The sequence below is a fragment of the Marmota marmota genome, unplaced genomic scaffold (genome assembly GCF_001458135.2).
Source record: "Marmota marmota marmota unplaced genomic scaffold, marMar, whole genome shotgun sequence".
NCBI classification, from domain to species: Eukaryota; Metazoa; Chordata; class Mammalia; order Rodentia; family Sciuridae; genus Marmota; species Marmota marmota.
Genome location: NW_025999842.1, coordinates 60,884,372 through 60,907,782, shown reverse-complemented (window position 1 = coordinate 60,907,782; position 23,411 = coordinate 60,884,372). Strand labels below are relative to the sequence as shown.

General features: G+C 32.6%; 1 protein-coding gene across 6 annotated transcripts in view; it reads left to right on the top strand.

Moving 5' to 3' along the window:
• Shprh (SNF2 histone linker PHD RING helicase) overlaps window positions 1–23,411 on the top strand; it is an 84,520-nt gene that overhangs the window by 17,026 nt on the left and 44,083 nt on the right. For all 6 annotated transcript variants that reach the window (XR_007346063.1, XM_015502046.2, XM_048799518.1 and 3 more), the window contains 11 exons: window positions 315–465; window positions 1,137–1,245; window positions 1,862–2,118; window positions 2,887–3,546; window positions 4,799–5,050; window positions 5,855–5,933; window positions 10,939–11,102; window positions 11,214–11,470; window positions 12,689–12,810; window positions 19,228–19,316; window positions 21,203–21,295. Coding sequence is in view for 5 of the 6 variants with exons in the window: in XM_015502046.2 (XP_015357532.1) it covers window positions 315–465; window positions 1,137–1,245; window positions 1,862–2,118; window positions 2,887–3,546; window positions 4,799–5,050; window positions 5,855–5,933; window positions 10,939–11,102; window positions 11,214–11,470; window positions 12,689–12,810; window positions 19,228–19,316; window positions 21,203–21,295 (2,233 nt within the window). In the remaining variant the exon portion in view is untranslated. The remainder of the gene's footprint in view (window positions 1–314; window positions 466–1,136; window positions 1,246–1,861; window positions 2,119–2,886; window positions 3,547–4,798; window positions 5,051–5,854; window positions 5,934–10,938; window positions 11,103–11,213; window positions 11,471–12,688; window positions 12,811–19,227; window positions 19,317–21,202; window positions 21,296–23,411) is intronic.

Below are 23,411 nucleotides of genomic sequence, written 5' to 3'. Positions count from 1 at the left end.
TATTTACCAATACCACTTTTGTTTCTGTGAACTTATTTGTTAGCCCAGGCAGTTTTTATTACTATTATTATTTTTATTTATTTATTTACAGTTCTTACATTTACTATTATTATTATTTTTTATTTATTTACAGTTCTTACATTTATGATCTATGAATTTGAATTGTTACATGCTCAAATACAGGTTCAATAAACTTAGGCTTTTATGCATCTCGCAGTTCTCATTAGGAACACTAATTAGGAAAGTGTAATTTTATGTACATTACTATGATATATTTTGCTTGATTTTTTTTTTTTTTTTTTTTTTCTCCTTAGCATCATCCGTGAGTACCCACATTCTGGGCCACAGTTGCTTGGTGGAATCTTAGCAGATGAGATGGGTCTTGGAAAGACAGTGGAGGTTTTGGCTCTTATTCTGACGCATACTAGACAAGATGTCAAACAAGATGCTCTCACTCTTCCTGAGGTAGGAGGAGTACTGTAGTGCTTGGGAAAGTGAGGGACATATGTTCTCAAAAGGCATCATTTGTTGAACATATGCTTGGCACTCAAATCAACACTTTCTGTTCGCTCTGTGGCTAATGATTTATATTAGTGGTTAGTTAACTTCAAGTGGGCACAGAGAATGGGATGTTTGTGACCTGGCAGGGTTTTCTCAAGTGATGTTGGCCAACTAGGAAGAGGATATGTGATCACTTACCAAGCATCCAAGCAGTTGGCAAGGAAACTACTACTGACTTCTTAAATATTTTGTTGCTACTACAAAGATCCACAATAACATTAAATATCTTAAAATTGCTATTTTAAAAAGTTAATCAAATCTCAGATATGTAAATTTTAGAATTTAATAATTAGAACTTTGTTAAAAGATATAGGTAGCTTAGTAAATAGATTGTTAGATGAAATAAACTCTTAAGTCCTTGTCCCGAAATATGTACATATTTTTAAAAATAATGGCTAATTGTAGGTTCTGAAATAAAAAGATAAGGTTTATATGTATGAATAGTGTATTTAGCCCTTTCTTTCATAATTATTTTCAGCTGTTTTGCATTTTCTTAATGGAAGGAGTATTAATTTTAATAAACACTTCAGAATACTGGAAGCAAATATGTGACTACTGAATGTTGTTTGTATCAGGGAAAAGTGGTGAATTATTTCATCCCATCACATTGTTTTGGAGGAAAAGTAAAAACCATGGAAACCCAGAATATGGAATTTGAACCAAAAGAAAAAGTTCATTGCCCCCGTAAGTATGATAGTTCTTAAAATGCCTTCTTAAAGTGATTTTCATTATAGTCCTTAGAGATATCTTGTAATTGTTATGAATAATTGTTTCTATAGTTGTTTATACATTGTATAAGTGGGCTTAATTACAAGTCAGTATCTTAAGAAAAAATTTTAAAATATTAATTTGTTTGACTTGATCCAGGTAGTTCTTGCTTAGTCTCTTTTGCTTAAATTTCTTTAGCATACAATTTGAACCCAGCTTTGTTTATTCACAAGGATAGCTATATTGGGTTCTTGTTAGCAAATGAGTGTTTCCCTAACTAATGATAGCATATACTAAGTAATTGTGAGAAAGTCAACTCTTTCTGTTCTTTTATAATTTTGAATTGATTTTAAGACTAATAAATTAACCTTAGTAATTCTTCCCTAAATTATTTCTGTTGCAGTAATTTTTTTCTTAGTATATTGAGATAAATTTTTTATTATATATTCTTCAGAGTGTTACTGTACAGTAATAAATCTTTGATTTATATTTTTCTTAACACAGTCCTTAATGTAGATCAAGCTGAACTGAGTTTTATTTTCCATTTCACTTTTATTTATTTTGACTGAGTTAGGATTTCTTTTGCATTTAGCTACTCGGGTAATGATCCTGACAGCTGTGAAAGAAATGAATGGGAAAAAAGGAGTTTCAATCCTTTCCATCTACAAGTATGTCAGTTCTATATATAGATATGATGTTCAGCGAAACAGAAGTCTTCTAAAACGGATGCTGAAGTGTTTAATTTTTGAAGGTCTTGTGAAACAGATTAAAGGCCATGGTTTCTCTGGGACTTTTACATTGGGAAAGAATTACAAGGAAGAGGACATATGTGATAAAACAAAAAAACAGGTACCAGAGCATTTATTAAATACATATATGTCTGTGTGATGTCTTATAGAATAAGTTGCCAAATCTCATCTTGACAATGACAAAGAAGCTCTCATAGTCTAAAGATTTAAAAAAAAAAAAGCTAGTTAAAAAAAAGTAGAAACTTGGTTTTGGTTACCATTGATTCTGTGTTAAGTATCCTTTGATCTTAGTTCTGACACCGCTTGGAGGAAGCTGTCTTGTCACCTACCTGTTTGTCACACTCCCCCTCCCATGTATTATACACCTTTATAAGGCATTGCTATTGCATCATTTTTTTTTTTACTATCCTGAGACCTGTTAAGACCAGGGACCAAATAATTGCAAGATGACACAGGCAGAAAATGGAAAGGTAGAAGGAATTTATTTGTTAATTGTAGTGTTTAGGAGATTAACTTACTTTTTTTAGAACTTGGTTCTTTTGTAATTGCCTGAGTTTGGATATGTACATTTTGTCGACTTAAATATACACATATTATAAGAGATTAATATCAAAAAGTCACTAGCTCTCTTTATTCTTCTGATCTTTATTCCTTGCAAATTGTACTGTACCAGGAGTAGATCCTCTTCTTGGTTCCCTGCAGACTACTGAAAAGTAGATTAGAAAGCCATTTATCAAGAATGATTTCTCCTCAGGAAAAAAGACTAGCCACTGAATTTTTTTGTAAATAATGTACATGAAGTTGTGAGTTTAATTTCAAAAATATAGCTGTGTTCAAATAAGGTAATTAAATTATATTTTATTCACAGACAGTAGGAAGTCCAAGAAAACTTCAGAAAGAATCCAGGAAATCAGGAAACAAGGACACAGATTCTGAATACTTGCCATCTAACACCTCTGATGATGATGATGATGATCCTTACTATTATTATTATAAAACCAGGAAAAATCGTACTAAATTGAGGAAAAAGCCTATTCCATCAAAAAAAGAAAAAAGTCAGCTTAACGTTAATCCTGATTCACAAAGTCACCGTCCAGCCTCTAGTGAATCTGGAATTACTGATATTACCATGTCTGAAAGTACATGTGTATCCGAAGTCAAGCAAGAACAAGAAACAGAGGACCATGTTCAATCTCTGAACCTTACTGATAATGAGATGCCACATTCTAATATTGTGATTCCCTATAATACCTCTGATTATCGCTTTGAGTGCATCTGTGGTGAACTTGACCAGGTAGACCGTAAACCTCGTGTGCAGTGCCTGAAATGCCACCTGTGGCAACATGCAAAATGTGTGAATTATGAAGAGAAGAATGTAAATATTAAGCCGTTTTACTGCCCCCACTGCCTTGTTGCAATGGATCCAGTATCAACAAGGGCAACTCTGATCATTTCTCCAAGTTCCATCTGTCACCAGTGGGTGGAAGAGATAAACCGGCATGTGAGGTCATCATCTCTTCGAGTCTTGGTGAGGCAGTGTGGGCTAAAGAGGGATAGAAAGATGTAAACTTTTGTTCTTTGTAACAGTTTTTGTAATCTTTTTTTTATTATTTATCCCTCAGATTAACTTATTGGTATATAATAGTGATATTAAATCAAAGCTTTAAAAGGAAACTGAAAATAAAATATAGAACAGGGGACTATCTTTCTGACCTAAGAATCTCCAGAGTCAGAAGCACTTTGAGAATGAAAATGTGAAAGCTTTTTAAAAAATTTTTGACCATATAAATGAAAAAGATTTGGTTTAAGCATTTATACTTTCAGAGAGAAATACAACCCAGAGGCAGCATTATGTAATTGCAGCTATCTGTCTGATCTGTGACTTTTTAGCTCTGGAATCATTCTCTGAAGATTTTTTTACCTATGCAGAAAATATTTATTGAGGATCTATTATATGTCAAAAATTGTACTAAGTTCTGAAATGGTATGCCACAGACCTGATATGAAGATTAAATGATATGATAAAGTACAGACAAATAGTAAATAGTCATTTTGTTTACTAACAATAGGTACTCTTCTCTACCTTTGTTCTTTCCATGCAAATATTGTAGCTTTTTTATATTTCAGTCACTATCTAGGCATAGAAGAAAATACTGTAATAAAGAAAGCACAGTTTTGCCATTGAGAAGCTCTGTTCTATGTGGATAGGGAAAACTTTGGTTTGAGTCTTACCTCTTTTAGTTTTGAGTAAACCACTTGATGTTTCTATGTGTGGGATGGGAGTAAGAACAACAACTAATGGAATTGTTATTGAAGTTTGAAGATAATGCTTAGCATAGTGTCTGAAACATTAAAGGCATTTTGTAAATAATAGCTCTTACTTTTTCATACCATAATGTTCTCACACAGCTCTTGTTTCCTGCTACCTACCTATCATCTTATTCCTTTTTCTTTTTCCACCTGCAAGAACTCCTAAATATTCTTCAAAGTATACCTCAAATTTTAATTTCTCTGACTTTAACTTCTCAGCCACAGAATAGTTCTTTACACTGTGATGCTAACCCATTTACTTTTATTATAGGTCCTTTTACATTGCTCATGTTATTTGTCTTCCACTACATTGAAATGTGTCCTTCTTTAGACAGGTATTCAAATCTGTCTCATAGCATGTATGATCTTTGGCAAATAGAAAGGGCTTGGTAAGGATATGAATAAATGAACATTTCATTTGTCTTCAAGTTTTTTTACAATAACTGTGTTGGTGCTGATTGTTTCTTTAGGTATATCAAGGAGTGAAGAAACATGGCTTTTTACAACCTCATTTTTTGGCAGAGCAGGATATAGTTATCATTACCTATGATGTTCTTCGTTCAGAACTAAACTATGTTGATATCCCACATAGCAATAGTGAGGATGGGCGTCGCCTACGGAACCAGAAGCGCTATATGGCCATTCCCAGCCCCCTAGTAGCTGTGGAGTGGTGGAGGATCTGTCTTGATGAAGCCCAGATGGTTGAATGTCCTGCAGTAAAAGTAAGAGTCTGCAAAATCATTTGAGGACTGGGGAAGAAAGGGAAACGGAATTAGGTGTACTTAAAAGTTTAAATCCTAATGTGTAGTTAACCCACAGTATTGATATTAGTTGAGAGTTTGCTGTTAAACATCCTACATTTCTTTTTCTTATGTGCTAGAAACCTTTGGGATTATTTTGATACTCCATGAGTCATTGCTTTATATGAAAATATTCATAAATATTTGGATAAGATGTCAATCTGATGCAAATCAACTAAACTGTATTTAAGGACTTTTTAAAGAATTTCTGCTGACAAGAAAGTCTACCATACTGGTTCTGATAAGCCAAAGTTGACTTTGGCAGTTTGGTTTCACTTGTCAAGAAATCAGATATTTACAAAAATATTCTACTTCAGAGGTCAGAGTTTTGATTCCACCTTTATCATTTATCTTTATTCTGTCTGCTTCCTTTGACCAGTCTTTAACCTGAGCTGAATTTATGTATCATATTACCCTACCACAGAGGTTTACATTTGGAGTGTAGTGTAAGAGATGTATTAGTCTTAAGATTTTTTTATTCTCTGTATACTTAAACTATCCCTGCAGTTTAGGGTGGCACCTGGCAACCTTCCATTCAAGACAACAACTGTATTGGAAGATGACCCATTGATGACATTCGACATTGAGCATAATTGTTAAATAAAAGCCAGTGTGTCCCACCTGAAGTATAGCTTTACTATGTTCATGAGTAAATGTATGCCTGACTTCTGCGTTGTTCCTGTGACTTTTTTCTTTTCTTTTTCTTTCCTATTTCTCTCTCACCAGGCTGCAGAAATGGCCCAGCGTTTGAGTGGAATTAATCGGTGGTGCATCAGTGGCACTCCGGTGCAGAGAGGATTGGAGGGTAGTGTATATCACACATTTTACATGTATTTGAAAACTGTTTTTGAGGGGGAAAATATTATCATGCTTAAGTTTTGTTAAAATCTATACTTTAAGTGAATGTGTATTTAGAGTTCACTCCTGATAGCTTCAAGCATATATCTTTCAAATAGAACTTGGGTTATTTTTCTGTTTTTAAAGAAATTGCTTTATTGCAACTATTGTACTTATATTACAAATATTATAGATACTGGTCTGAAATGAGTTCCATAGTGGTAGGTAGAAAATAGAAAGGATCTGACCAAAAAGAAAGCAGGGTTAAAAATTAATTGCATTTGGCTGCCTTATTAAAATAGGAACCATAATGTTCATTGTCTGAATTCATAAGTAGTGAGATTATAGTTATACTAATTGTAAAAGTTACAAAATACTAATAGCTTTATACTGCCATGGTACATTCATATACTATTATCCCCTCAACCATTCTTCTGTTTCTTCCCTTCCACACACACATTGTAATCTCACTCCTGTTTGTTCATAGAAAACCACCACATTATTGAAGTCTTTATTCAAGTTGTGAATATTTAAATTTGAAATTTTAAGAGAATGTTATTTTATATAAGAAATTTCCTAAAAGTTATCATTAAAATGTAGTAAAAATATAAAATTTAAATATACCTAGAGTCCAGTAATATTTTTTCATCTTTGTTATGGTTTAGTGTTTTGATTTTGGTCTTCCCCAAAATCTCATGTGTGAAACTATGCAAAAAGGTTTAGAGGAAATGATGGGGTTATAAGAGCCTTAACCCAGTCAGTGGATTAACCCCAGGATGGAATTAACTGAGTGGTAATTGAAAGCAGGTAGGAGGTGGCTAAAGGAGGTGGATCATTGTGGGAGTGCCTTTGGGGTATATATTTTGTATCTGGCAAACAGAGCCTCTCTATGCTTCCCGGTCATCATGTGACCTGCTTCCCTCTGCCACAGTCTTCCACCTATGGACTTAGACCTCTAAAACAGTGAGCCTTCAAATTAACCTTTCCTCCTCTAAAGTTGTTCTTGTCAGGACTTTTAGTCACAGCAGCAAAAAGGCTGACTAAAACAAACTTATCTTTCTGAAAATTCGGGGTTTCATATGTTGCATTTGATTTGAACTGTATAACTTTTTATTGTGCTTAAAAAAAAAAAAACTTCTATTACTATGACCTGGGGGAAAAAGTGGTTTTTTGTTTGTTTTGTTTTGTTTTTTTTTTGAGTATTTTGAATTTTATTGAGGTATAAATGACATATAATAAAACTGCTTAAAATGTAAAATTTGGAAAGTTTTTGCTTATGTACATACCCATGACTCTCTTATTTCCACAATAAAATAATTATACCCAAAATATCCTCATGCCCCAAGTCACCTAAAAAAAGCAGCTTTTTGAAACTTTCTGGAATTTTGCTTATCTTTCCTCTTTGCTTTCATACTCTGTAGCTTCTTTAACTTGATATATTCTAAAAATCGTATTTTTTTTTAGTCTTTTAGTCGTTATATTGAGATTGTTAGCTTGCCCGTGACTTACCATGTTGTATCAGAGAGAGAGGAATATAGAACTCTGCTCAATAGAACATAAACCCCAAAGACACATCCCTAGGAATCCATCTCCTCCAACCACTTCCTGCTTAGAGTAGTATTTGCATACTGATTGGGTTAAGGCTCTCATAACCCAGTCATTCTACCTCTAAACCCTTTTGCATTGACTCACACATGAGCTTTTGGGGGGCACCTTACATCTAATCATAACAGATGTCTTCAGATGTTGCCAACTATCCCTTGGGGAGCAAAATTGCACCCTTTCACGTCTGCCTCAGTTGAAAACCTAAACTCATAGAGATAAATTATACTTAATGATCTATTAATTAGCAATAACTAAGAAATCTTACAAATCTCAAATTGGCCACTTATTGAACAAGGAAATGAAGGTAAAGTATTTTCATTCCATAATTTGCCAGGCCTTTACTGTGTGGCTGATAGCCAGCTGAAATACTGTCAATCTACTTGCAAAGTCAAGTAGGCAAGAAAACTGCCTACACTTCAAAGCTTTGGAAATATCTAAACCTAGGTTCACATCTTGACTTATTAATTATATGTTTATAAACAAATTGATTAAACAGTCAAATCTTTGTTGTCCTCATTTGTAAAATAATGTGTTTTCCATACGAATTATAATAAAGAATACAAAGCACTTAGTACGCAGTACCTGGCAGATGTTAAATATTCAGTGAATGATAGCTACTTCCACTTTTGCTTTTGTTTTTATTTTTGACTTATGTAGTCATTTATTTATTTTAGTTTCTTTGAAACTGTTGACTTTTGAATAAGTTCTTTGTAGTGCATTTATCATTTCATTTAGTTTCTGTGACGTATCATGGTGAACATAAACAGGCAAAGTCCCCCATATTATTGAGCTTATACCTTATATGGGAAGATATGTTTATTAAATACTTACACAAAAATTAAACTGTAATCAAGATAACTTTCACCAATGAGAAAATTACAAAATTCTAACTAACACAGGTTTTATAAAGAAGATATCACATGCTAAGGATGCAGAAGAGAGTAACAACTGATCTGAGATCCAAAACATAAGCTAGGTTTAGAGGCAAAGGAAGAATTCTCTGTTGTAGAGGAACAGGGAAAAAAAAAATATGAAGATCATAAGGTAGCAGGAGACCAAAAGAGGATCAATGTGGCTAGAATACAAACAGGGGGAAACATGTATTAAGATGCTAAGTAGGTGGGTATAGATGGAATGGTAGAAAACCTTGTAAGCCATAATAAAGAACTTTACTCATTTATTTTTCTTAAGAAAAAGAGGAGCTATTGAAAGAATTCAACACAGTGGTTTAGGGTCTTTTGTGGCTAGTTTGTATTTCAAAAGAACACTAGTTGCAATGTGGAGAATGGTTTAGAAGACTGGCAGAATGAATATTAGGATGTCAGTTGATTGGCTATAATAAATAACCTAGACAAGTTATGCTAGCACTTTGGATTTAGACTAGGGTTGTTCTGAAGAAATAATGAACAGTAGATAAGGAAACAAACAAGACTTGATGATAGATAAGGAGATGCTGAGATTTCTGACGTGTAAATCCACAGATGGAGACAATATTTACTTCTGAATAATACTAGAAGAAAGGCATATTTGGGTAATAGATTGCAAATTTGATCGTGGCAAGTAGAATCTGAGACACTTTTTGAGACCACAAAGAAGGAGTAGCAACATCTCTAGCAATTAGAGAAATGTAAACCAAAACTACTCTAAGATTTCATCTCGTTTCAGTCAGAATGGCAGCTATTAAGAATACAAACAGCAATAAGTGTTGGTAAGGATGTAGGGAGAAAAGCACACTCATATATTGCTGGTGGGATTGCAAATTGGTGCAACCAATATGGAAAGCAGTATGGTGATTCCTTGGAAAATTTGAAATGGAACCACAGTTTGACCCAGCTATCCTACTCCTCGGTCTATACCCAAAGGACTCAAAAATAGTATACAGTAGTAATGCAGCCACATCAATGTTTATAGCAGCACAATTCACAATAGCTAAATTGTGGAACCAACCCAGAGCCCTTCAGTAGATGAATGGATAAATAAGCTGTGGTATACATACACAATGGAAAATTACTCAGCATTAAAAAAGAATAAAATCATGGCATTTGCAGCTAAATGGATGGAGTTGGAGGATATAATGCTAAGTGAAGTTAGCCAATCCCAAAAAACCAAATGCCGAATGTTTTCTATGATATGAGGATGCTGATCTATAATGGGTATGGTGGGGGTGCATGGGAGGAATGGAGGAACTTTAGATAGGGAAAAGGGGTGGAAGGAGGGAAAGGGAGGTGGGACGGAGGTAGGAAAGACAGTGGAATGAGATGGACATCATTACCCCCGAGTACATGTGTGAAGACATGAATGGTGTGACTCTACTTTGTGTACAACCAGAGCCATGAAAAATTGTACTCTATATGTGTACTCTGAATTGAAATGCATTCTGCTGTCATATATAACAAATTAGAATAAATAAGTAAAAAAGAAGGAGTAGCACATGGGTAATGGGATTGATTTGAGCTAAAATATAAATTTGGATTTCTGCATATAGACAGTGATGTATCAATTCTTTCAGATGTTACTCATTCCCCAAAACCATGAAAGTAACTTGATTCAACTTAAATATTTGTTGCTTATCTTCAAAAAGATATTATAGGAAGGGTTATAGCATTTTTTAAGATAATTTTAATGTCCTTTGAAGAGAGTACATGCTCCTTGTTAAAAATATATGTATGTGCCTGTATATACATATATATGTGTGTATGTATATATGTATCTATCTATCCATATATATAAAACAGAACAGAAAAGCATAAAGCAAATTACACTCACTCATAATCTTCATTTGAAGACAAAACCACATTTAGTATTTTCTGTATAAATATTTTTATATTTGCACTCATTGATTGCATAATTTTTATGTTAGTTCCCCTGCCACACACCTGATATTTTATCCTAAGCAGTTTTTATATGTTAAAATATTCATCACAAATAGATAAGTGGAAAACTGCTTATTAGGATATGTTAAGTAGGGGAAAATACAATACAATATTGAATGTGCCCAGTCAGGAGATATATAAGAATGACCATGCACTAAAGCTCATGAATGGAAGGCCTGCTAGATCAGAAAAGAACAATAGTTGTTTTATGAGGGTAATATGGTTTACTTATTTTTCTTTATTTTACATTTTTATTCTATAGATGTTGCTATGAATTACTGAGTAAGTCTCATCTATATTTTTTATTATTGTCTTAGGCTTTTCTCTGAGATTAGGAAGAATTTTAGATAAGAGTATTCTCTATGTCACCTATGTGTTTTAATTCATAGAAAATATTTGAGCTTTGTAATGTCTATGAAAGTACTTATTCAAAATAGTAACAAAAAAGTATTAAAAAAGTTATTCTTAGTGTGCTTTTGGCTTTTTTCTTTTTAGATCTTTTTGGTTTAGTGGTCTTTCTTGGTATTGAACCTTACTGTGTCAAACACTGGTGGATTCGCCTCCTCTATCGCCCTTACTGCAAGAAGAATCCTCAGCTCCTCTACAGCTTTATTGCCAAGATACTGTGGAGGTCTGCAAAGAAAGATGTGATTGACCAAGTATGTTTTCATCCGTTGAGGGTATTAGTTTTAAAAAAAAAAAAAAATGGAGTTGGGATGAAAAGTTTAATTATCAGGTAAAGTCTTTTTATTTTTAACTCCTCATTACAGATCCAGATACCACCTCAGACTGAAGAAATACACTGGCTCCACTTTTCTCCAGTGGAAAGACATTTCTACCACCGTCAGCATGAAGTGTGCTGCCAGGATGCAGTGGTAAAACTCAGGAAGATTTCCGACTGGGCCCTAAAGCTCAGCAGCCTGGACAGAAGGACTGTCACCTCCATTCTGTATCCATTGCTGAGACTCAGACAGGCCTGCTGCCATCCACAAGCTGTTCGTGGAGAGTTCTTGCCACTTCAAAAAAGGTTTTATTATCAATTTCCTTATCCTGTGGTTTATGAGATTGTAAAATAGACAATATTTAAGCAGTTACCACAGTTTTATTCAGGGACTTAAAATTGAGTTGTCAGTTATTTTTAGTCATATAGTGGTTTTTCTCTGTATGAAGTCTTATTTGTGAATGAGAATCTAATAAAAATGATTTTATGTTTTTTAAAAATTTATTTTAGAATTAGGACCATTGTTGGGATTTTTTTAGTTGTTGTTGTTTTTTTAATTGGAGTTCTTTTGGCAATACTCCAGATTTAAAAGGCTTTTGTTCTAATGATATTTCTTAGTTTCCCCACATCAGGGAATTACATTGCCATTGAATAGTTTCTTTATAATTGTGCTAGCTCTTTGATTTTTTTTTCCTTCCAAAATCATTAAGGAATTTGTGTCCATAATACTCTGTCACCCCAGAAATATTTTTGCAAATCAGACTGTACTTCAGAAATGGCCTATTTTTAGCACTGGCATAAAAAAGAAACTCTTTTAGGTGTCATAGAGATATAAAGAGGATGAGATTTTGTTCTTGCCTTTAAGTAAATTATAGACAAATAGGGAAAGTATCAAAGATTATAGAATCTTCAATATAAGGCATATATGATAAGTATCATAAAAGATACATGCAAAGTCCTATGGAAACAATTTTATTGCATGGTGAAAATTCAATAGCTTTCTGGTGGAAGTGACATTTGACCTTATTCTTGAAGGATTTTTTTAAATTACATACTAAAAGATATAAGGCTCAAGGAGATTAATTAATTTTAGAGATAGGGTGTCACTGAATTGCCTAGGGCCTTGCTAAATTGCTGAGGCTGGCTTTCAACTCATGATCCTCCTGTCTCAGACTTCTGAGCCACTGGGATACAGACGTATGCCACAGCACCTAGCATTCAAATATATCATATTCTATTTTGTATTTGAGGAATATTTTTCTAGTTCCTTTCTCCCTTGACTAAATAGGGTAAATTTTAAAGAATGATGGGATCAGATAGAAGAAAGTCTGCTTTTAGAGTACAAAATAAGTAAATTAACAAGCTATAATGGTAAAATGGAGCTAAAGAGAAAAATGCTGTAATGGTATCATATAGACTCTTTGTAAGAGTCCCGTGGTATTCATCTTACATGATGTAACTCTCCCACTGAATTAATAGTTGGGATTTCATTTCTAGCTTTTAACAATCTGCCTTTTCTTTAAGCACAATGACAATGGAAGAGCTACTGACATCTTTGCAGAAGAAATGTGGAACTGAGTGTGAAGAAGCACATCGGCAACTAGTTTGCGCCCTCAATGGCTTAGCGGGCATCCACATTATTAAAGGTAGAAGGTGATTGCTTTGTTATTTCTGATTTTTCAGGTACCTTCTGAGGAAGTTTAATTATAGCAGAACTCACCCCCCCAAAAAAATACACACTACTGATTGTAATTTAAATGCTCTCATTTAAGTTACAGAGAGCAGTTATGCAGGATGGTTCATAAACTTTAAACATTTACATGTGTTTTGTCTGAACAATTCTACTTTTGCAAGTTTTTTCTTTTTTTTTTTTTACAGAAATTAAGATATGAAAAAAGATATGGCCATAAGTTGATAATCTTAGTCTTTTATAGTGAACAATTAAAAACAATCAAAATGTCTAGAAATAGAAGACTGGTTAAATTTTGACACATTCATAGGAGTATTGTTTATTGATTTTAAAATTTATAAATAAATTCAAAATTTATTTATAAATTTGTTTTTCCCATAAATATATCCCTTCAAGGAATGATGGTGGTATATAAAGTGTCAGATGTTTTAGATCTTAAATTCGTTCAGAAGGTGACCAATATGTGCGCGTGCGCACACACTGACACAATGCATATAATAGAACTGCAATGAGAAATAGACAAATCCATAATTGTAGTTAAGGATGTTTCAGCATCTTTCTCTAAACTTTTACCAGAGTATAGATAAAAAATAAGTACATAGACAAAACTGTTATTCAGTTGATCTAATGAAGACTTATCTAACACTTTACCCAACCAAAGAGTTGCACATATTCTTTTTGGGTATACATAGAATGCTTACCAAGGTCAGCCATTTTCTGGGCTGTAAAACAAGTAAATAAGCCAAGGATTCAAAATCTTTCGTGCATACTCTATGACCACAGTGGAATTAAATTAGTTATCAGTAAGAGAAAAATAACTAGAAAGTCTTTAAATTTTCGGAAACTAAATAACAACTTCTGAATAACCCTTAGAGTAAAGATAAATCAAAAGCTAGACTAGGATGTTTTTTGAAGTGAATGAAAATAAAATATCAAGGTTTGTGAGATGTAACAAACAAGTAATTAAATGGAAATTTGTGTAAACGTTAAAAAAATTTATTCTTGTTGTATATTGTTATAGTTCTATTTTTTATTAGTTATTAATCTTTTATGTTTCCTAATTTATAAATTAAACTTTACCATAGGTATATATGTATCATAAATGTACAACATATATACATATACACATACATATATGTATACCATACGTGTGTGTATGTAGTATTCTTAGGGCTCAGTGCTGTATGCCATTTCCACTCGGCACTAGAAGTGAGGGGCCAGGTGTCTTGGACTTATCACCAGCTGATGAATGGAGGACAACTTCAGCATAGTGTTAAAGTTTGTTTTAAGATATTTCGTGGTTAATGTTAGTTCATTCAACTTTCCACCAGTAACCTTTTGTGTTAATTGTGTGGGTTCTCATACCCTAGTCTGTTGAGTACACAGTCATAGAGAAAATTTACCATTACTCTCATTTACCCAGTAAGAAATAAATCATGCAGAGAAATTTATAATTTCTATAGAATACAGGTAATGTTCTAACCCTCTTTGATTAGCCTGTCCTTAGTTATTAGTTCTTCTGCATAATGGAAACAGAGCTGTGAAAGCGTCTATTATTACCTTTATTTTTCTTCTTTTGGTCCTAGGGATTTATCCCAGGGGCATTTTACCACTGAGCTACATCTCCTGCCCTTTTTTTTTTTTTTTTGGAGACAGGGTCTCCCTAAGTTGCCTAGAGCCTCACTACTAAATTATTGAGGCTGGCCTCTAATTTGTGATCCTCCTGCCTCAGCCTTCCAAGCTGCTGCATGTGCCACCACACCTGGATAAATGTTTCTTGTTATCTTGCATTCTTGGGTAGAATTAGAAGGACTCTCCAAAGCTGGATAGAAACAGCTCTAGACAAGAATTGAAAAAGATATGGCTTCTTATCTGCTGCAGTTGTAATCTGTGAACTTGGGCATATTTTTCAAAATTTCTGAACCTTAGTTTACTCAGTAAAATATAGATAATATAGTAAAACCTTAGTAAAACATAAATAGTATGATCTACATTGCCCCTCTCAGAAAGTATTGTTCTCAACCCATTAAGTCCCATTGTCCAGATGTGGGACACCCCTAAAAACTTAAATTGAGCAACGAATATTCCATTATGGTAACTTTTGAAGTAAATGATTTTAGAGTTATATTCTTTTGAGAAAAGTGATAGGTGAACGATTAGAGCGTTCACCTCAATATATACATATGTGTGAAGTTCATTAACGTAGGATATATCCATTGAATTTATTATGATAAACTGAATTATAATAAAGTTTCTGCTTTTAGTTTGTATTACTTAATAATATGTTGTAAACAATATCCTTTTTTAAAAGAGCATTTCATATTTAACTGACATGATTTAGACTCTTCTAATATAGAGATGTCAGCGAAGATTTCACTATTTAAAAGGTGAAAAAAATGTAAAATTAATAATAAAATTATAAAGGATCTATAAGCTCTACATTATGACTTCCAACCTAATTGAAAGCACTTATGTTGATTTCATTGAGATATTTGCAGAATTAAAAACTTTGGACCTAATAGGTTAACACATACACCTTCGTAGCAAATCTTCCTTCTTGGACATTGACTAGAAAATCTTAAATTTATCAAGTGATTGCAAGTTTGTATTTTCTCTAGTAATTCTTAATCATTATCATCATCATTACTACCAGCTCAATTGCTAAATTTGTCCTGTACTATTTGGTATTTCAGCCATCTATCTGAAATCATCTCTGCCTTAAAATTCATGGGGAAAGAGTAAATAAGGCAATTCATTATTTAAAAAGAATTGTTTTGAAAAACAATAAACTTTGCTTTACATCAACTTCGAAATAAATAGTCAAAAATAGGGAAAATATGTGTTATATCTAATACTAGCTTTTCCCAGTGCCAAGTTACCTGAATAATTATAATTAAAACTTTCAAATTTCATGACTATCACAGATGAGGAGTTATGTGTGCTCATCATTGAAAATATATGAATAATCAATGTACTGTTTAAAATATTTTTAGATCATCAAAATCTGGCATCACATCTGAGAAGTGATTGTTTTTCTACACGCAAATCATATTACACATTATATATGCCAATTAATTAATACACACACATATATGCTATTTGATTCTTATAATTGCTCAATGATTGGAGTATTATCTTCATTTTACTTAAGAAAACATTCAGATAACCTTAGTTGCTTTCTCAACATTATAGTTAATCACTCACAGAGTGGGCCCTGGACTTTTTATTTCAAACCAAGTAATAATTTATTATTATGCTAACATCTCGCCTTCCTTATAAAGTGAATGTTTATAAATTTCAATATTATGCTGTCTATAGTAGGTTGAAACTCACAGCCAAATTTTTTAAAATGCAGTTATATAGTACTTACAGATTATTACAATAGTAAAAATAAATTTCAGCTTTCCCATCTTCATTTTAAAATTATTTTCCTTATTCTGTGTTATTATAATTAAAAAACTTAGTGAATGAATTTCCTCTCTTTGCCTTTTTGCTTGGCTCCCTCTCAGATTTTATTATTGCCTTTCCCTGCTGTGAACTTACAGCTGTAAAAAGAAAAAAAAAGGTTCTTCATCTGATCATTTCAAACAGTCAGGATTTAGCAAGATCAGTATGTAGTTGTATCCTGCTCCTCGAAATACAGTACTGTTGCTAGACAGAAATGACACTACTACTCCTTTCAGTTTTTACTGCATTCTCTCTGGAGTTCCTTGTGTTTCTTTGTATGAAATTATAACATATTAATGCTAATTATTAAGAGAAATCCCTATCAGAAAGTTCATTAACGTAGGATATATCCATTGAATTTATTATGATAAACTGAATTATAACAAATTTTCTGCTTTTAGTTTGTGTTACTTAATAGTATGTTGTAAACAATATCCTTTTTTAAAAGAGCATTAAATATTTAACTGACATGATTTAGACTTTTCTAATATAGAGACGTCAGCGAAGATTTCACTTTTTAAAATGTGAAAAAAATGTAAAATTAATTTCAAATTCTAGAAAGATTTGCGTGTATTATATGCAGTCATACATAATAATATATAATGCATTTTCTTAGGTTCTCATTGACTATTGTATTTAACATCAGATATTATTCCCATAATGTGCTTTCTACAAATATTTTTTGGAGAAAATGAACTTGACCAGTTTGAAATCTTCTAGTGTGTTTACTAAGAAATATTAGTGCCATCATGTGGCTATGAATATTTTCAAAATCAACTTAAATTTGTATAATATATTGAGTATGACATGTATGTTCTTCATAAAGAAAGTATATCATTTTAATAAACAAACAAAAGGTATTATAGTGAATAGTTCAAATTTAGCAGATTATATTATAATCTAGTCACTATACCTTCTTTAAAAAGTATAATTATGAAGAAAGAATTATGAAGGAAGAATACCATAAATGATATTATCAATACTAATTGAATCTGTATACCCATTGACTCTTAAAAAATAAAAAATTAAAATTAAAACCTCACTGAAAGAATGATTACTCCTACACTATATGACTTTACTATTATAAAAATAGTCTTGCTCATTGAAGGGAATAGAAATTGGTAGACTCTGCAGTACTATGAAAATAATGTTTTGGAAAGCTTTATGTTAAGTTTAACTGCAAGAACTAGATATAAAGCAACAGCTTAAAAGCAAATGTTTTGCTTAGCACTGTGTATGTAAATAATACACTGAACTATTCACTTAAAACTTGTTAAAATGATAAACTTTATATTAATATAATGTATATTTTACGACAATTAAAACATTTATCAGCTTTAACAACAACAAAAAAAGAACCACATAAAAAAATCATTGAAGTGTATATATATCTCTATAGGAAGCTTGTGGCTAGCCTATGTTCATATATGAATACATGACCAGTGTAACTCCACATCATGTACAACCACAGAATGGGAAGTTATACTCCATGTATATGTAATATGTCAAAATACTATCTATTGTCATATGTAACTAAAAAGAACAAAAACAAAAAATCTTTTTTAAAAAGCCTAAGAAAAAAAAAGAAAAGCTTGTGGCTACGAAGACATCCTAAATATATGATATACATAAAAATAGTTCAAAGTTTTAGGCAAAAAATGCTAGTATATGTCATAATCAGGGGAAAAAAACATTCTTGGCAAACAACTGAAACAGGTGGAGAGATTCTACCTTTTTTTCTATTTTATCATTTTGCCACTTAGATTTTAATTTTAATTGTATTTAATTCACCAGTTCTAAATGTTCCCCCAAGCAGCAAATAAGTTATATTTTTTTATTCATGCTACCAGAAATATTTTATCTTTCCTTTTAATGTCAACAGTTTTTCTGTAAAGAGCCAGACTGTGAATATTGTAGGCTTTGAGAACTCAGCTTTACTATTATAGTGCAAAAGCAGCCTTGGACAGTACGTGAGTGAGTATAGTGGGGTTCCAATAAAACTTTATTCATGGACCCTGAAATTTAATTGCACTTAATTTTCATGCATCACAAAATATTAACAATTTGATTTTTTTTTTAACTTCTTAAAACTGTGAAGATCAGTCTGGGATGTAGCTTAGTGGTAGAGTAACTGCCTAGCATGCACAAGGTTTGATCCCCTCACCGTTAAAAATTTTTTAAAAATTTAAGTGTAAAAATTATTCTTACCTAATAGATCCTATAAAAATGCAGAAGGTTAAATATAACCATGGACTATATTTTGCCATCCTATCCTTCTATAGATACTTTTTGAATTTCATTATTTGAATGAGCTGCTGATTATAAACAAAAGAAAGCTAACATATATGTCAGACTTAAGTGACCAGAATTGGAAAGATTTTTAAGTTTAATTGCAGATTATTTTGACCTAATACTGAGAACAACAGTATCGAGAGGAGGATAGTTTTTCCTGAAAATTATGTGTGGATTGATCATAGTATTTGATATGTTTGTTTATAAAAAGGCATTATTACTAGAAATTTGTCCTCAATTTCAAATAATATTGACTTTTAATTGGCATCCCTAACTTCAAGAAGAAGAATATTATTTGTCTAAATTAAATGTTAATCCAGAGTTTTTTTATCAGTATAATTTTTAAAAACATTGTGAATACATTTGTTTTTCTTTCTTTTTTAATACTGGGACTATCATTCATGCCAGTTTCCTTTAGTTAAAAAAATGTGTTATAGGACCGTTATGTGGCTTAGTGGGAAAGCACTTGCCTAGCATGCTCAAGGCTCTGGGTTCAATCCCCAGAACACACACACAAAATTATAATTATTAAACTATATATTTTAAAATAGATGTTTTTAGATGATAGATAACCAGATGACACTGGGAATTAACTATGTGACTTTGTTGTTTTAAATACATTTTAATTCTTTAGGTGAGTATGCCTTGGCAGCAGAACTATACAGAGAAGTGTTGCGTTCGTCTGAGGAACACAAAGGAAAACTCAAAACAGATTCACTCCAAGTGAGTAAAATTAAAGGTTTCAAACATATATTCTATTTATTTATTTATTATACAGAATAAGTTTCTGAATGTTTTAGTCATAATCATTATAGATGAAGCTCACAATTCATTTCATTTAATGAGCACCAAGGTGATTTCTGTTTATATGAAAGCTTGAGAATCACTACTATGCCATCTGCTTGGGCCAGTTTTTGACTGAAATCTGACTAGAAAAATCTATAATTTCTATCAGAAAAATAGCTCAAATTATAAATCTGAGTAGGTCAGATTTATCATTTTCACATATCAGCATCAACATATTTATTCACAGGCTCTTGTGAATAAAAAAGAAAGAAAAGGAGTTACACTCATCAGTGGAACTGACAATAATAAAAACTTATCCAGTAATCTTTTAATTTTTTGAGGCCTTTTAGGGGGATTTGGATATTTCAGTTATTATATTTATTTCTCTTTATTGGTTCTGTCCAGTAAATCTTAGACAAGTTTATCTAGTTAACTGGGAAATAAAAACCTCTTTTATTAATCATGACAAATTTGGGCTTGAGTCCTAGGCATATTGACTTCTTTGTCGTACAGAATAAAGACCTTGGGACTTACATGTTCACATTCCATGCACTGAGAGGCATTTGGAGAAATGTGTGGAGTATAGGGGGGAAAGAAAAAATTAAAGTCTACTTATATTCCACATGGATAAGATTACAGAAAGCAGGACCTGGGCCTTGAGCATGTGTGTTTACCTCTTGGGAGAAGGAGAAAATATAAACATATTCTCCTCTTGAATAAAGAAAATAAAAGTAGGGCTGGGATTGTGGCTCAGTGGCAGAGCACTTGCCTAGCATATGTGAGTCACTGGGCTCGATTCTCAGCACCACGAATCAATAAATAAAATAAAGGTCCGTTGACAACTAAAAAATATATATACAAAAAAAATTAAAAAATAAAATAAAAGTAAAGAGTGAGCAAGAAGTCAACAAAAATTTGTACCATCACCTATAATCTGAGCCAGACAGAATGAACCTTTTTAAAGTCTCCAATTACCAGCACCAAATCAGTTTTCCTTTAGCTATCATCCCAAGTGAAATGAGAACTTAGCGGCTAGAAGCTGCCTTCACTTTTATTTCTTCTCAGAGCCTTTGTCTAATTAGCCCTAGACTCCATATAATCATGGGAAGTGTATAACATATAATATAGTTTTCTTCTTTGTAACATCTTCACTTCCAGCTCTTCTCCTTTTTAGCCCTTAAGCTCAAAATGTCCAGGTCACAACCCTGTTTTCTTATGTGTCTCATTATCCTTATTTTTATCATACTATAATTGCAAGACTCATTCAGAATGATTTTTCAGGAGAAAAGGAACCAAGTTAGTACAGTTGACTTTTTTATTCTCCTGAACATTTTACACTTCCCTGTATAGACAAATGCATGTATAATAGGAAAAAAAAATACCTGCAATACATATTCTACTAAATGTATAGCTATACTGCATGAAACTTTTTTTTTTTTTTTTTTCTGGTACCTGGAATTAAATCCAGGGGTGGGGGGAGTTTAACCACTGAGCCACATCCCCAGCCCTTTTTTAAATTTTATTTAGAGACAGGGTCTCACTGAATTGCTTAGGGCCTCACTAAGTTGCTGAGGCTGGCTTTGAACTTGTGATCCTCTTGCCTCAGCTTCAGGCATACGCCACCTCACCCAGCTGAGACTTTTTTTAATTAAATAAAATTAATGACATTATTATTTAAAACTGATATTATATTTCTCAGAAAAAAAATTGTGCTCAGATTGTTTTTAGAAGGAAAGTAGATGATGTGATCTTAATGTGGTATTAGTACCTGTTTACCATATAAATAGTAGGTCCACTGCATTATGTGTTGTTGTGTGTTATAGAGACTTCATGCTACCCATAACTTGATGGAATTGTTGGTAGCTAAGCACCCAGGAATACCTCCTACCTTGCGAGATGGAAGGCTTGAGGAAGAGGTAATTAGTATTCTGAGTTTTTTTTCTTTAAACTTTCTGCTCTATCTGGTTGATACTCCTAGGACATGCAACATTTAAATAAATGAAATCATTTTTCCTTTGCTTCAGTGTTACAAATTTTATGACAGTGATTGCATGTGGCAGAGAATGGCAATATTTCAAATTATTTTTCTTCTCTGCTTTATCTGCTTGCAGATTATGTAACAAGGTAACTTTCTTACAAGCTTGTCATAGAAAGAGCATTGACAAAAAATAAAAAACACTTGATCTCATGACATCTACAGTATAGTATATATAAAAAATTTTGTTCTTTCTCTACTTTGTATATTATCATTTTTTATTTTTACTTGTAATTTTTTAATTTATTTTAATTAGTTATAAATGACAGTAGAATGCATGTATGGACTTTGATATATCATACATAAATCGGGTATAATTTCTCATTTTTCTGACTGTTCATGTTGTAAAACCACAGTGGTCATGCACATGTAAGGTAATAGTGTCTGTTTCATTCTACTAACCTTCCTATTCTCATATACCCTTCCCTCCCTTCACTCCCCTCTACCTAATCTAAAGTAACTCTATTCTTCCCTACCATCCCCACTCCTGTATTGTGAATTAGTATCTGCATATGGTTTTTTTTTCATTGGCTCATTTCACTTAGTATGATATTCTCCAACACCATCCATTTACTGGCAAATGCCATGATTTCATTCATATACACACACAAATATATATGAATATCACGTTTTCTTTATTCATTCATCTATTGAAGGGCATCTAGGTTGGTTCCATAGTTTAGCTATTGTGAACTGAGCTGCTGTAAACACTTGACATAGCCACATCACTATAGTATGCTAATTCTAAGTTCTTTGGGTATAAACCAAGAAGTTGGATAACTGGGTCAAATGGTGGTTCCATTCCAGGTTTTCTGAGGAATCTCCATACTGCTTTGCAGAGTGTAGTTGCATCAATTTGCAGTCCCATCAGCAATGTATGAGTGTACATTTTTCCCCACATCCTTATGGTTGCCTGTATCTTAATGATTGCCATTCTGACTGGAGTGAGGTAAAATCTTAGTGTAGTTTTTGATTTGCATTTCTCTAATTGCTAGAGATGTTGAACATTTTTTCATCGATATTTGTTCATTTCTTCTATGAAGTGTCTGTTCAGTTCCTTAACCCATTATTGATTGGGTTATTTGGTTTTTTGGTGTTAAGTTTTTTGATTCTTTATATATCCTAGAGATTAATGCTTTATCTGAGGTGCATGTGGTAAAGATTTTCTTCCATTCTGTAGGCTCTCTCTTCACATTATTGTTTCTTTTTCTGAGAAGACACTTTTTAGTTTGAATCCATCCCATTTATTGATTCTTAATTTTTCTACTTGTGCTTTAGGGTTCTTGTTAAGGAAGTCAGATACTAAGCCAACATGATGAAGATTTGGGCCTAGTTTTTCTCCTGTTAGATGTAGGTTCTCTCTTCTAGTGCCTCTGTCTTCGATCCACTTTGAGTTGAGTTTCATTTAGAGTGGGAAATTTAAGTTTAATTTCATTTTGTTACATATCGCTTTCCATTTTTCCTAGCACCATTTGTTTTATAGGCTATCTTTTCTTCAGTGAATGTTTGTGGTACCTTTGTCTAGTATGAGGTAATTGTATTTGTGTGAGTTTGTCTCTTTGTCTTCTGTTATAAAACAGAAGACAAACCCTAACCCTAACCCTAACCCTAACCATTGGTTTATGTGTCTGTTTTGATGCCAATACCATGCTGTTTTTGCTACTGTAGCTCTGTAATATAGTTTAGGCTCTAGTATTGTGATGCCTTCTGCTTCACTTTTCTTACTGAGGATTGCTTTGGCTATTCTGGGCCCCTTATTTTTCCAAATGAATTTCATGATTGCTTTTTCTATTTCTATGAAGAATGTTATTGTGATTTTAATAGGAATTGCATTGAATCCGTATATCATTTTGGTAGTATGGCATGGCTACTTTAACAATGTTAATTCTGCCTATCCAAGAGCATAGGAGATCTTTCTGTCTTCTAAGATCTTCTTCTATTTTCTGTAGTGTTCTGTAGTTTCATTGTTAGAGGTCATTCACCTTTTTTGTTTAAGT